The sequence below is a fragment of the Capronia epimyces genome (assembly GCF_000585565.1).
Source record: "Capronia epimyces CBS 606.96 chromosome Unknown aczIQ-supercont1.6, whole genome shotgun sequence".
NCBI lineage: Eukaryota > Fungi > Ascomycota > Eurotiomycetes > Chaetothyriales > Herpotrichiellaceae > Capronia > Capronia epimyces.
In genome coordinates this window covers 2,145,445-2,159,923 of record NW_006912909.1, presented here as the reverse complement: position 1 = coordinate 2,159,923, position 14,479 = coordinate 2,145,445, and the positions used below count along the sequence as shown (strand labels likewise).

Here is a 14,479-nt window from a genome sequence, read left to right as displayed (position 1 = left end):
GCCGCTCGGTGCCTGGACGTGGACTCTCTAGGATTCGGCTAGGTACCTCTGCCTGGTATGTACGCAGTAAGGGAGCGCGGGTCCCTAAGGACCACAGGGAGCAAGGGACAAGGGCGCAGTTTTGGCTGGCTGGCTGCTGGCTGGCTGTCTCCTGATGCAGCCCACCAATCGCTGGTGTGGTCCGCCGTCTGACGGGAAGGCGCTCACAAAACTCGCAAGCCCAAACAGCTCCACCACTGTGTCACTCGCCTAACCGAGGAAACCAGTGCTGTCAGACACTGGCAGTATTTTTCTCTGGCTAAACTGGAATCAGCTGGCCCCCGTTGACGGGCCTGTTTCAGGCTAGAAGCTTCTCTTCTTCCGCTTTGCTATTGTACATCCATGACGAATACTCGCCTGAGTCCCCTGAACATTGCATCGTTGACTGCTGTCACTGTCACTGTCTGTCACCTTAACATTTCCTTCCACAACGGATGCGGTGCCTCAGAATCACAGCAGAGATGATAGAACATGCTGGCGCCGAGTCCCCAACGTAGCGACTACAGTGTTTAGGGAAACAGATGGACTATGTGTTGACATTCGCAGCCTCAGGTACCGTCCCGCGGAGGCTGTAATATTGCACATGGGTATCATTCCTCTCCCTTGCGAAGGAGGCCATGTCTATCTGAGATTGGCCATCTCGACGCTTGATGACAGCCAGTCCAGTACACAACGGTGTAGCTCTCGCTCTCGCTTCACACCTCGACGGCCTCTACCAAAACGGACGGGCCAGACAGAAGAACCAACTTGTCACAATCGTCAACAGACTCCGAACCGTTGTCCGCCCTCGGATTTGGATCCAACGCTAAACACGCACTCCAAAAATTGTACATTCATTAATTTCTGTCGTCTGAAAGAATCACGCTTGCCACAGTCAAAGAGAACAACCAAGTATCCTGGTTTAAAAAACACCAGCGTAACAACACAGCCCTGAAAATCGGCACCAAAGGGGCCACAGCCTGTCTATTGCGCGTCGTCTCGAAGGGACATGAGCAAAAGGTTTGTCCCATCAAAGAGGCTGGGCGCGGCTCAGCCCTCGAATCTGTTGTAGATATTATGCGGGACACGAGCAGTAGGAGCTGGTCCGGTCGGTCAGAAGAAGACCATATACTCTCCTCGCTCATTTCTCTTCAGTCGTAACCCCCTCCACAGGTCTTGTTCCTCTTCTGCTTTATGAGTCGAACTTCGGACATCGTTTTGCTTATGCCAGCGCTTCAGCATCTTGTGCATCGAGTAGCCCTTCTCGGACTCCAGACCTGGCGCATTGGCAAGAAATCCGCGGCATGCGCGCCTGGACTTCTCCTCTGCGCCGAAAACGACCATTGTCCCATTGGTACTTTTGCGTCTCCCGGCACCGTTGGCATGGTGCTGAGCGGAGTCTGATTCCGAATCGGAGTCGTCCTGCTTACGGTACTCAATCGCCTTGAGCTTTCGGCTTGTGCCTTCACCCTGAGAGTGCGTAGGCGAGTCATCGCTATACGTGCGGCGTCGGGACCGATGCTCATGACGGATGTTAGATGATGCCGTACCATTGTGGCGGTGGACTTTGTGTTTCTTCCTCTCACGTTTCTCGCCTTCGCGGACACGGATAGCACTCTGGCCATTGTCGGAAGAGCTTGCCCTTCTCCGCGTTCGACTTTGCTGGCTGTCGTTCTGCGATGCAGGGAGAAGCGCTCCGCCGACCATGGAAAGTGCTTTCACAGCATGGCCTTTGATGGAAATGCCCAGACCATTCTGGTCGTCTTTGGTATGACGGGTACGTTTTAAAGGCGATGTGGGATCTTCGGGCTTGTGGTTTCGGCGGGAAGGACGCTCTTTCTCAAAGATTTGACGCCTGTCTCCGATCTCTGGAGATCGCTGAAAGGGAAATTCCTCGTCTTTCGACATCATACGACTGAGACCTCCAGTGAGCCCAGAGTGAATGATGCCAGGAGTGTCGGCCTTGATTGTGTCGACAATTAAACCGTCTCCTTCGTGAACGTGATCGTCTGTTGGTCGTTTTCGTTTCTTTTCACTCCCGCTGTTGGTTCGGCTATGCACCTGTGGTCTCTCCTTCTTGTCCAACCTGGATTTGGCTTCTTTGGCTGCCGGAGTCATGAATTCTAGCGACAAGGCGCTGTTGTTCATTTCCAGCGCGCCTCGAGGCTTTACGGGTTCTGCACCCCACGTGTAGCCATTCTCTTCATATTCCTTACTGTGAAGTTGCTCTTCTGCGGTTCGATAACCGTGCTGGCTTGACGGCCTGCTGCCGGTGAAGATAGATGGAGCTGTCTGTTTCATGGACATTTCTTCCCTCTCCTTCTTTGAAAAACTTATCTGGGGTGTACCTGGCGTGCCCTCGTCGACCATATAGTCGAAAACACTATCGCTATTAGAGGCTGGAACCGCAGGCGGCGGCGAAGGAGCATGTGGAGGTGTGTCAAGATCTGGTACGTCTTCAACGTATGCCGGTCGCGGAACAAGAGCCTTGCTATTCTCCGGCTCAACGATAGATACCGACTTCCTCTTCGAAGCCTTTGAAGGCTTCTCGCGATATAAGGCACCTTGGTACTTCTGATCTTCTGTCATGCATGACTAGTTCCCCGAGGTCAGCCAAATGTTCCATGTGTCGGGCGCAGTTGGTGATGCAAGCCCATGGTTCTGTGCAGCCGCATTGCCAATTGACATACTGTATGAGCCTTGTATTGTGTTCCTTGGAAAGTGGTCATGCAGTCAATGCAGGTGAAGACCGCGCCTCGACAACGGTTGCGGTGCGGGTCGAGTTTCTTCTTGGTAAGAACATCTCCGCACGCCTAGAGGATGATAGTCAGCAGCGGATCGCTCAGAGATGTTGCGCAGGGTGCCGACCTCGCATTGGAAAGAAACCATGTTGCGTGGAGGTTCGTGAATTGGTGAGGGTTCCAGTGGCTGGATCGCCTTGCTTGCGAGGTTGTTTGATATTGGCAGGCTTGGATATCGAGCCTGAGAGTGGACCAGTGTGCACTGCAGTTGGGCAGCAACAGTCGAAGGGTTGCACAAGAGCCAGCTCTTGAGCGGATGGAGAGAATTAAGGCGTCAAATGAATGTCAGGAGACAAGCAAGGCGCGAGGCATGTCCGAGGGGTCTCAGTGTCAGGGCAAACGAGGGCGGCGACAAGGGTCAGGAGTCGAGTCAGGACCGTGTTGAACAACACCCCCCTTGGCAGCGGCAGCGCAGAGGCGCCCGCTCAGACTCTGCGAGGAATTTTTTTAATTTCTATTTCGGCCGCAGCCACACCTTACCCGACTGTGCCTAGTGACTCGCCGTGCGACGCCTATCGCACCATGAATCCAGTCCCATGTTTAGGGGGCCGCCGAATCAGGACGGCGCCCGGTGTTTATCATGACGCGACTGATCACTTGCGCGTTCAGTGGCCTCTCTGCACGGGTCATATGCTGCGGACGGTCACGAACACCCGGGGCACCTCCTCGCTACGGCGCGGACGGCGCCGTTTTGACGGCAGCTATTGTTACAAAGCATGTACGGATACTCCGTAAGCTCGAGCTTCGTCCACAACAAGAACTTGAAATTGTCAACAACTTCGACGTCAACGCACATTCTCCCCTGCCACCTGTCTCAACCCTCACAACCAATAATGTGTGGCCATTCTGCGACGCCCGGCACCGAAGCTGTGAGACCTGAAACCACCACCTCCTTCGCCCAGTCTGAATTGCGAGCCTACGTCCCCAGTGCAACCATCTGTGTTGCTGCTTTCGATCTCGTGACATCCGCCCTGCCGCTGTCGATTGTGCACCATTGCTTGCGCGTCTACCTGTTCGCCAAGTGGCTCGCCGAGAAGGAGGCGAAGGAATGGGTGGACAGTGAGTTGCTGTTTGTGGCATGCATCTGCCACGATCTTGGTGCTTCTCACCGATACAACGGATCACAGCGATTCGAGGTCGAAGGCGCAGATGCTGCAGCACAGCTTTTGCGCGGTTATGGAAGGCCAGAATCAGAGGCGCACGAGGTTTGGACTGCTATAGCTTTACACACTTCGCCTGGAATAGCCGAACGCATCGCACCCTTGGCCCGACTGGTGAGAATGGGGGTCTTATTCGATTTTCGGCCTGCCACACGAGAGGCTTTAGGCGCCGTAGCCTATGCGAAGACTGTCGAAGCGACGCTACCCAGACTCGAGATTGAGCAAGTCCTCGGGGATGCTGTTGTTCAGCAAGCCGTCCAAAATCCACAGAAAGCTCCAGCTGCTTCCTGGCCGAACAACCTCTTTAAGTCCTATCTCGAGAATCCGGAGTGGAAGGGGATCAACCGCGTCTTTTAGGTGCCTGGATGAGACGCCTCATACTCACAACTGAAGGCGTCGGCCGATTGCCCCAAAACAGATGCTAGTGCAGAAGACTATGCTGGCCAACCAGGTATATACACCAAACTGCTCGGATGCAGTCGGCTGATGTATTGCTGGAACTGGCACAAAATCCGGATCGACTAAGAGCAGAACCATTGTTCCAATAGTACTGACGGCGGCTGAGAAAGCAAAGCCCGGCAGAGACCGGTCAATCAGGTACCATAGAACTGGATTAGCCAGGGCCAGGGTCAAGGCTACTTGTAGAGTCGACTGCCATGGAATTCGTCGCTGTGTGAAAGATGAGCATGGTGGTTGTACCATCGGGGAGCGAACATCTTACCACTGCAAAAGCGATTCCAACAAAAACACCCACACTCCTCACAGCCGAGTACCAAATAGGACCTAGCCCACTGTCGTATGATGGGCTGGAGGTCGACCCATCGGTCACCGAAGTAGTCTCAGCCCCTGAACTCGCATTCTGAGTGGTCTGACCAGACGGAGCAGAAGATCCAGCCCTCTCCCAAAGGGAGTCAACTAGCGGCAGAGCATTGCCCAGCAAGATGCCAAACACACCCCAAGACAGTTGGTAATACAAAGAATTGCGTTCGATGTCTGGGACAGGCACAGGGGTAATCAGCTGCTGCTTGTGCAGATGTGTGACGATGGATCCGTAGCCGAGCCCAAATGCGAACAAGAGAACGGTTTGTAGGAGCAGAGGCATTAAAAGGCCACGGGTTCCTCTCCTCTTGGTTCTCAGCCGTGGCTTGTCCGCATCACGCGACCAAGTCAATGACGAAGGCTGTCGAGGTGTGTAGTCATCTATGCTTCGCCTCTGGCTTGGTGTCTGCGCTCCTGTGCCCCATGGTGTCGATAACTCTTCTCTGTTCTCGTCCGAGCCTGTAGGTGAATATATCCCCAGCAATGTAGACGAGGTAAGATTGAGGATCGATCGGGTTCGACTGGGGGTGGAATCGGGCTTTTGGAAGAGTAGATCGGGATTGGCGGCCTCGGTTGCCGGAGAAGGAGGATATGATGACTCGGTCGAAGTAGGGGTTAGCTCGAAAGCACGTTGAGGGATGGGACGAGCAATCTGAGGCATTTCCATGGAGGGCAAAAAGAGTAGGTGGAAAAGCTGAGGAAAAGTAAAACCGAGTCGAGGTCAGCAGGCACAGCAGGCACAGCAAGGCAGAAGCTGAGAGCAATTTACAAGCTCGCGGCAGCCTCACTCAAAATGTGCCTAATTTAGGACATTAAAATGTTGGGCGGAGTCGACGTTCAGAAGTAGCAGGGGCTGTCATATATGTGTGCTTTGTGCTTTGAACCATGTCCAGAAATCCTCGTTGGGACAAATCCCATCGGAGGACGGGACTCAGCTTTGCCAGGTGGAGACACGCAGTCTGGGGCAGGGTGTACAAGTCATTAGTAGTTTAGTAGTAATAGGACGAGGGCATTGGTTACAGCTGAGACTTTGACAGATGGTGAGCTGGCGGTGGACGCCATTTCACATGTTATTCATGCATGTCAGCGGCCGGGAGACGGGATATCACACGAACAATGATAGTATGGAATACAGGGGGATTCGGTGGGCGGCCAGTAGCAGGAAGCGGGAAGCAGGTAAAATGCCAGTGCTGTGGCCTGTGGCCTGTGTTGGACCTGATCGCTACGGCACTGATTTCACGTGAAGATGCCAGACTGCCAGACTTGTACCATCAGCTACAACTGCGCTGCACCAGTACTACTCCGCGGTACTGCTCGCGATATAATACTCCACCGTACCTCGTACCTCGTAACCATCCCACCAGCGCCAAGCATCTCGTTTTCAGTTTTCCAGTGAACAGGCCTTCTTGACCTTCGTTAGTATTGTCATAAAGTGTCTCACAGTCATACTGGCTTCGGTATCTGAGAGTTGTGGTAGTGCCAATCCACACCCCAGCAGCCGCGCCACAAGGAGCTAGATTTCCAATATCATCAGCAGGAAATCCCATCTGCCATTTCGTCACAATCACTACAAGGCAGACAGCAGACAGAAACCCAGCAATATGTCTCTCACCAACTATATAGACCCGGAGAATGCTCCCAACTATGAGGACATGGAGAAGCAGTTTGCAGTGAAAGCCGTTCAGCATATGTCGGTGTACTGGTCCATCCTCGAAAAGCTGCCTGGGTCAAGACTCCGACTCACAAGACTAGACGATGATATTCTAGAACACTTCAAGCGAGAATTCCCGGACTTTGACCCTGATAAAGAGATTGATGAGGAGCAGATGAAAAGTAAAGAAGGCAAGGAGAAGTGGCGTAATTTTGCGCTAGTCTATGAAAAGGGCGAGAAGAAAATCGAGGACTACAATTTCGGCACTATGCTGAGGAAGAGTCCGAAAACTGAGTATGGAGAGAAGGAAACGATCTTTGTCGTTCGAATGCAGTTCTATGCAATTGAAATCGCCCGGAATCGTGCCGGTCTTAACGACTGGATTTATGAGCACGCTCAGAAGGAGGCCGCCAATAAGTCTTGAAAATGCGAACATGATCAGATCGTCTGAACCAGTCAACGGTGGGATGGGCCGCTCATGGACGCACTTGAATCGAATCAGCCTGCCTCAGATGAAGTCGGACAAGCTGCATTTTCGAAACGAAACGAAACCAGTCTGCCCTGGCCAATGGACAGGGGTCGAAGCTACGACAACTAGTGACCCTGAGAATGTCTAGAGCTGGTTGCCATGAATGCATACACATCCAGCAAGCAAGGAATGGGCAAACACTAGCTACCAGCCAGTAACGGGACTACCATCAGCCATGTTGGCCGACAACATTCCAGAAGAACAATATTAAGCAACCCTGCAATCCTAGCTTGGCAGGCAGACCTGAGAATTGAGTAGGAGTCAAGCCATGAGGAAGAAGACATCAACTCCCCCGCGGCGCAGTTTGTTGATATCGATCCGGTAATTGAATTTTCGTCTTCTCTTCTGAATGCCCTTTTCTGAAAGTCCTGGTCGTCCTTCTCATATGTGCCCTCGATTACGAGCTTCCTTCCGCAACGACATGAACAAAAATTTGCGAGATGAACGTGAGACCGAATCCAGGGCCCAACTTTGCCCCCGTGAAGGCCGCACAACCCGGGAGACCAATATTCTTTTACACAAGCAAGCCTCACATATTCATCCTTCTGTTCGCTGTTATCGTGTCAGCTGCTGCGGGACTGTTACAACCCGCGATGGCCATTATCTTCGGGAGATACTTTCAAGTGTTTTCAGATTATGCCTCCGGAAAGATCGATGGCCCGGCTCTAATGGAAAGAAGTTTGAGCAGCATCTACGCTTTGCTAGGCATCGGACTTTGTACATTTTTCCTCAAAGGTGGACTCCTCGCCAGTTGGCTAGTCTTTGGCGAGATGCAAGCAAAGGGCGTTCGCGAACAACTTTTCCAAGCTCTTCTGGACCGGGAAATAGAGTGGTATGACGAGCGAACGATCGGAGTTGGAACGCTTTTAGCGAGGATGCAAACGTATGACACTTCATGCTGGCGTCCTTCAACCACTGATCAAAGTAGACAGATCCGGGAGTTCCAACTAGGAGCTTCGCAGCCTCTTGGTCTCTCGATACTGGCTCTCGTCCAAGCATTGTGCTCCCTTGGCCTTGCCTTCCACACCAATTGGAAGCTGACTCTTGTTGTGCTGTCTGTCGTTCCTGTCATCGCCCTAGGCGTTGCCCTCCTCTCCCGGCAAACGCAAATATATGTCGAAATGCACAGCAGAAGATTAACACAAGCAACCAAAGTGGCGAACAATATCATTACGAATATCACGATGGTCAAGTGTTTTAATACCCAGGAGCAGGAGGGGCAACAATACCACTCGGCAGTGAAAGATGCAACTGTATCTTCCTGGAAGCAGGCAGTTTTCAGTGCGGCGCAGACGGGGTTCGTTCGATTCGCCGGCACGACCATGTTTGTCCAAGGCATGTATGCAGATAATTCTTAACGTCTAGATTGTCTCTCACAAGCGTGAACAGGCTTCTGGTTCGGCGGCACCCAAGTTCACTCCGGAGCAACAACTGCCGGAGATGTGGTCACAACATTTTGGGCGTGCCTCATAGCGACAAAATCATTTGAGGACATCCTTCCCCAAATAGTTGTTCTTCAACGCGCACGGGCCTCCGCTGCCTCCCTGAAGGCGGTGTTGAATCAAGTCTACACTGGACGAGTCTATAAGCCTAAGGCCCATGGTTTGTCCCCGCAGTTCTGTGAAGGAGAGATTGGGATGCAAGCTGTAGGTGACCCAAAGCTTGAAGCCACTACGACTTTTGACTCTTGAAAGGTTTCATTTGCCTATCCTGCCCGGCCCGACCAGGTTGTGCTTCGGGACTGTTCTTTTCACTTTCCATTCAGACAGACGACTTTCATCATCGGGCGAAGTGGTTCTGGTAAAAGCACCGTTGGTCAGCTACTCCTGAGGTTCTATGAAGCTCAAAACGGTACCATATCGATTGATGGCCACGATCTGCAGGATATTGAGACAACCTGGATCAGAAACAATATCACATTGGTTCAACAGCAGACTATCTTATTCACCGAGACGGTCTTTAAGAATATTGCTTTAGGACATCACAACTACAGCCGAGTGACTGCTTCGCGAGTAGGCAGCTGCCTGAAGATGGCAGACTTACAGAGTACAATTGAAGCTCTTCCCCAGGGTGTGGATACCAAGGTCGGTCGCGGCGGCTCATCCTTGTCGGGTGGTCAGAAGCAGCGCATTGCTATTGCGCGTGCTCGGTTAAGAGACACGCCAGTCTTGATCATGGACGAAGCAACGAGCGCGCTGGATTCCACGAGCCGAACTTCCGTCATGCAAGCGATTCGCCGCTGGCGACAGAATAAAACAACCATCATAATCACTCATGATTTGACACAGATTCACTGCGAGGATATGGTATATGTTCTTGATGGGGGACGAGTTGTTCTCAAGGGCCGCTGGAGCGATGTTGGGGATCTCAGCAAGGAGGTTAGCACCGGATCAAACGGGCCTCAACAGGGATTCGAGGCTCACCGCAATTGTTCCAGCGTAGGAATGTTGCTAGACCAATGTCCAAATGAAGACCAGGCCAACGAGGCACTCGTTTCTTCACCAGATTGTTCCGTCAGAAAGGCCTCATTCGACGCTGAAATGGAGGCTGTGGCGGAAAACAAGCCGGTCACATCTAATCGACCTATCATGAGTTCAGGTCCATTGAGTCGACGATTGAAGATGGAGCTTTCGGTCAGCGCAGGAGCCGTCTTGAACCACCTGAAGCGGCAGTCCCTCGCACGGGCTAACGCTATGTATGTGCTCGGACACATTCAGCCTCGAGTTGGTCCACTTCGGAACTGGCCTCCTGCTGTACAAAAAGGGCATATCAGTATGCGCGCGGCCACATTTTTGTCGAGCCCTCGCACACCAGAATTCATTAGCAAACCGCTCCCTGTGCCCCCCTTAATGCTCGAGCTCGGAGACAGAAACGAATGGTATCCCGACGCCACCTCCAAGAGGCGTGCAGCAGTAGCTGAAGAAGAGCATAAAACATACTCTACCTCCGCAATATTGGCGACTGTCTGGCCAGCCCTCAACACGTCTGATAGAATCAGACTTATTTGTGGGTTGATTGCGACGCTTTGTCATGCTGGAGCGCCGGCGACCTTTTCATATACACTGGTTCAAGTCTTTGGCACCTATTCTCTGTCAACTGGATATCGAGAAAAAGCTTTGGTGTACTCAATGGCCGTACTGGGGATTGCCGTCGTTGATGGGGTTGTATCTTTTCTCATGCAGTATCTATTGGTTGGCGCAAGTCAAACATGGGTAGATGATCTCAGAATGGCGGCAATGAAGGTCATCCTGCGGCAGCCTAGAGGTTGGTTCGATGAAGAGATGAATAGGCCAGCTGGCCTTGTGTCTTGCTTGGATGGCAGTGCCGAAGAAATAAAAGATCTTGTTGGACGCTTCGCTGCTCAACTATTGGTGGTGGCCGTGATGATGGTGGTGGCGGTGGTATGGTCCTTCATCACATGCTGGAAAATAACCCTCGTCAGCCTCGCCGCGACACCTCTTTTGTATCTCCTGACCAGGTGTTTTGAATCAGTCTCGTCTCATTGGGAGGCTCGAACAAATGAGGCATGCGAGCAGATCGGTGACATCTATGTTGAGACTTTTACTGACATCAAAACCGTCCGGTCACTCACTCTCGAATCCTACTTCCACCAGAAGTACAACCGCGCAACCGCGGAGGCCCTGTCTATTGGAAGGCGACGAGCGATAATCAGTGGACTTCTCTTTGGGCTCTCTGACTCGGCCATCATCTTCTTCACACCATTGATTTTCTGGTACGGGGCCCGTCTTGCGAAAGATAGGGAGTGGCCGGTCAGCTCCATCCTGGAGGTCTTCTCTCTCCTTCTGTTCTGTACGGCAAATGCCTCTGCGGTGGTGGCATATATCCCCGAGATCAGCACTGCGAAAAATGCGGCCAACCGACTTCTACGTCTTGTCCGAACACCCGTCATCTCACATGAAGATGTTGGCGAAGTACAACTGAACGAGAAAAACCCAAACACCCTGTTTGGGCCGATTCACTTCATCAACTTGACGTTCTCCTACCCTACACGCCCGGAGGTTGCAGTCCTTAGACGTCTGAACCTCACCATAGCCCCGGGGAAATGCACGGCCATTGTAGGTGCATCAGGATCGGGAAAATCTACGATCGCTTCACTCCTCCTGGGCCTCTACCCTCCAGAGGCGGATCACATGGCTCTTTCTTCGCCCACAGATCCGTCCGGTGGTCCACCATCATTGACACTGGCTGGCCGTGATATTCGAAGCTTGGACCTCGCAGGACTTCGCTCTTTGATTGCCATTGTGCCTCAGGCTCCAATTCTTCTGCCAACCACTGTCCGTGGGAATATCAGCTATGGTCTGGCACCAGACTCGCCACTGGCCTCAGCAGTTCGTATCGAGTCTGCCGCGCAGTTAGCTGGAATCCACGAGTTCATCCAGTCTCTTCCTCAAGGCTATGCCACAATCATAGGAGATGGAGGATTAGGAGTGTCCGGTGGACAGGCACAACGCATTGTGATTGCGCGTGCTCTGGTTCGAAGGCCCCGAATTCTTATTCTGGACGAAGCAACAAGCGCACTCGACAGCGAGAGCGCGGCTATCATTAGATCCAGCGTCAAGAAATTGCTGCACCAGAAGGAGCAGAGATTGACGGTGGTGGTGGTGACCCACGCAAAGGAGATGATGGCGTTTGCTGATCATGTGGTGGTGCTGGGGCAGGGTATCGTTGTCGAGCAAGGTTCGTTCCCGGAGCTTTTGAGCAGGAGAGCGGCGCTGTGGGAAATGCTGAGGCTGGAGAGAGGCTGTGAGCAAGGCCATGGTTGATCCTAGATCCATGCCCTACTGGTCCGACTCGCCCTTGTCTGCCGATGGACTTGCCGTGGCGACTGGCACATGCATGGATACCCCGGCCTGGGAGCACATTGCACGCAGACAGCACAGAGACTGAGACTCACATGCCGCGCACAGGAACAGGCGTAGATGGATACACTGATACAGTGCTGGTAGACCGAGGTTGCTTCAGGTCCGAAGAGAACGCAGTTGGTCACGCCGCCGGAGACTATTCCTGTTTGGGTTCGACCGGCCGACCTGCGCCCACCATCCTCCATACGGAGAGACTGCGTACTCCATCCTCCATCCTCCATGTATACGAACAACCATCAGCTGTCTCAGTGTCTACCCCGGCCACCCATCCATGACTTCCGAGTTACATACCACTTTGGCCTAGATCCTGTGGACTGCTGCGGTACATACTGTGTACTAGGCATCGCCCGCTTCAAGCTCTCCGCTTTGCCCCGGATTCAACCCTCTCGTCTCCGCCTTCACACGAGCTCTCCGCGAATGAGACTCCTCTCACCCTGGTCTCTTCGGCACCTAGTGTCGTCGATGATCAAGGACTACAACCAGCCTGGATAGTTGGCGTCACCCGCAATTTCGTCGTCTCCGCATCGGTCAGATCTGTGAGACAAGGCAAAAATACAGGTCGCCTTCGGGACTGGGAACCGACCGGCCATCCGACGATTGTCGGCATCTGCAGGCAATGGCAGGCCCAGCAACAAAACCATGGGAAGGCAGCAGACACCCCGCCGCCGTCGATGGTCTCTCGATTTTCTGCCTTTGCCAACTGACAGCAAGCAATCATGAAGACACTGCTACAGCTTGTCCTGGCCATCTTCTTCTTGGTCAACAATGGCAACACTGCCCCGACCTTTACGCTCGCTCCCACCATCACCATTGATTCTGGCCCTATAGTGGGAGTAGCAACATCACTCCCTGGAGCGTCTGTCACGATCAACAAGTTCCTAGGAATCCCCTTCGCAGCATCTCCCACTCGGTTTGCGCCGCCCGTCACTCCGACCCCTTGGAAAACCCCTTACAATGCCACCCAGTATGGCCCGGCTTGTATCCAGCAATTTAATTACCCGGAGGCCTCTCGCAATTTCGTCATCAAGTATTTCAACACTCCTCCTCCCCCGGCTGGGGAGAGTGAAGATTGTCTCAACGTCAATGTATATGTCCCAGGGACGCCGGGCAAGAACAAAACCGTGATGGCGTTTATCTATGTGAGTTCTTTGCTGGCAACAACCTTGGGGGACGGCGATGGCTGATTCGTGATTTCACAGGGCGGGAGTCTGGCCATTGGGGCGAATTCCCTCAGCAGCTACGACGGTACGTCGTTCGCGACGAATCAAGACGTCATTATAGTGACATTGAATTATCGTACAAATGGTGAGCAACAAGCTCGGCTGCTACTTGCCTCGATATGTCACGAACTGACGGCTGGCCCTTGCAGTTTTCGGGTTCCCCCTCTCTCCAGAACTACCGTTGACAAAGCGCAATTTGGGGTTTCTGGATCAACGTACGCGCAGTGAACTCCCCTCCGAGTTTGGTATCAGAGCGCAAAATCTAATGTAGTGCAGGTCTTGCTCTCGATTGGATCCAGAGAAACATCAAAGCATTCGGTGGCGATCCCAAGAAAGTGACCATTTTCGGGGAAAGCGCAGGGGCAGCAAGGTAACAATCACCAAGATCCACGTCCGTTTCGACTCATGTCCATGAGGACTAAGACTGTCTCAGTGTCGACATTCTGGTGACCACGCATCCCAAAAACCCACCGTTCCGTGGGGCCATCATGGAATCCGGGCAGAACTCGTTTTATATCAACCCGACGAACGACGCGACGCCGTGGCTTGCACTGGCCGCCGCGCTGAACTGCACTAAGACGTTTCCACACTCTAACCTGACGTGTATTCGCAACCAGACCGCCGCCACAATCAAATCGACCATCGAGCACCTGGCGCTGACTTTCCGCCCGGTCTCGGACAACGTGACCAACCTCCGCTTCCCTGAAGCGGCGCGACTGAACAGAAGCATTGCGCCTGTGCCTGTCCTGACGGGGACCAACGCCGACGAAGGCACGCTTTTTACCAATGGCATAACCAACGCGACGGCATACCTCAACGCCCTACTGCCGGGCCAGACGGCGCTCATCGACGCGATTGTGGCGGCGTACCCGCTCCCACCGGCGCAGCAGGCGGCCGCCATCGCCACCGAGTACGTGTTCCAATGCCCCGCGGCGATTCTGGCCAACGATTCTCACACCGCCGGGTTTCCGACGTGGCGGTACTACTTCAACACCACGTTCGCAAACACCCAGCTATACCCGGGCGTTGGGGTCTACCACGGCTCCGAGATTGGCTTGGTCTGGGGCACGTACCCGCGCGCCAACGCCACCGCCGAGGAAAGGGCCCTTAGCCAATATCTGCAGACCGCGTGGGCGACGTTCGCCAAAAATCCTGCCGGCGGCCCCTCATGGACTGGCGTGCCTTTGGTCGCGGACCTGGGCACTGGCGGCGTTCTCAACACATTGGTCTCTGCGGGCTCGTTGGATCGCAGGTGTGCGCTGTACCGACCGATCTACGAGGCTTCAGGCATAGCGGTGCCAGGAAGTGGCGGTGGCAGGTAGCGGCGCTGCGGCCGTGGTCAAACGAAGGGTGTATATACGTCAGCGGACGGCAAGGACAAAGGGAAGGAGAGGACGG

General features: G+C 53.5%; 6 protein-coding genes across 6 annotated transcripts; 4 read left to right on the top strand and 2 right to left on the bottom strand.

The window, feature by feature from the left end:
• Positions 1-1,131: 1,131 nt before the first annotated feature.
• Positions 1,132-2,907, bottom strand: A1O3_07670 (uncharacterized protein; the record flags this gene model as incomplete). The annotated part of the gene is made up of 3 exons (XM_007737777.1): positions 1,132-2,613; positions 2,709-2,831; positions 2,887-2,907. The coding sequence occupies 3 exons, from the start codon at positions 2,905-2,907 to the stop codon at positions 1,132-1,134; spliced, it is 1,626 nt and encodes a 541-aa protein (XP_007735967.1).
• A 745-nt stretch (positions 2,908-3,652) lies between these two features.
• A1O3_07669 (uncharacterized protein) lies at positions 3,653-4,336 on the top strand (the record flags this gene model as incomplete). Its single annotated transcript, XM_007737776.1, has 1 exon — positions 3,653-4,336. One exon carries the CDS (start codon positions 3,653-3,655, stop codon positions 4,334-4,336), a length of 684 nt encoding a protein of 227 aa, XP_007735966.1.
• Positions 4,337-4,360: 24 nt separating this feature from the next.
• On the bottom strand, positions 4,361-5,465 carry A1O3_07668 (uncharacterized protein; the record flags this gene model as incomplete). Its single annotated transcript, XM_007737775.1, has 2 exons — positions 4,361-4,648; positions 4,701-5,465. The coding sequence occupies 2 exons, from the start codon at positions 5,463-5,465 to the stop codon at positions 4,361-4,363; spliced, it is 1,053 nt and encodes a 350-aa protein (XP_007735965.1).
• A 934-nt stretch (positions 5,466-6,399) lies between these two features.
• Positions 6,400-6,873, top strand: A1O3_07667 (uncharacterized protein; the record flags this gene model as incomplete). Its single annotated transcript, XM_007737774.1, has 1 exon — positions 6,400-6,873. The coding sequence occupies one exon, from the start codon at positions 6,400-6,402 to the stop codon at positions 6,871-6,873; it is 474 nt and encodes a 157-aa protein (XP_007735964.1).
• A 545-nt stretch (positions 6,874-7,418) lies between these two features.
• On the top strand, positions 7,419-11,762 carry A1O3_07666 (uncharacterized protein; the record flags this gene model as incomplete). The annotated part of the gene is made up of 2 exons (XM_007737773.1): positions 7,419-8,317; positions 8,744-11,762. 2 exons carry the CDS (start codon positions 7,419-7,421, stop codon positions 11,760-11,762), a joined length of 3,918 nt encoding a protein of 1,305 aa, XP_007735963.1.
• Positions 11,763-12,577: 815 nt separating this feature from the next.
• Positions 12,578-14,403, top strand: A1O3_07665 (uncharacterized protein; the record flags this gene model as incomplete). Its single annotated transcript, XM_007737772.1, has 5 exons — positions 12,578-13,000; positions 13,061-13,166; positions 13,231-13,296; positions 13,358-13,451; positions 13,515-14,403. The coding sequence occupies 5 exons, from the start codon at positions 12,578-12,580 to the stop codon at positions 14,401-14,403; spliced, it is 1,578 nt and encodes a 525-aa protein (XP_007735962.1).
• Between the last annotated feature and the right edge of the window lie 76 nt (positions 14,404-14,479).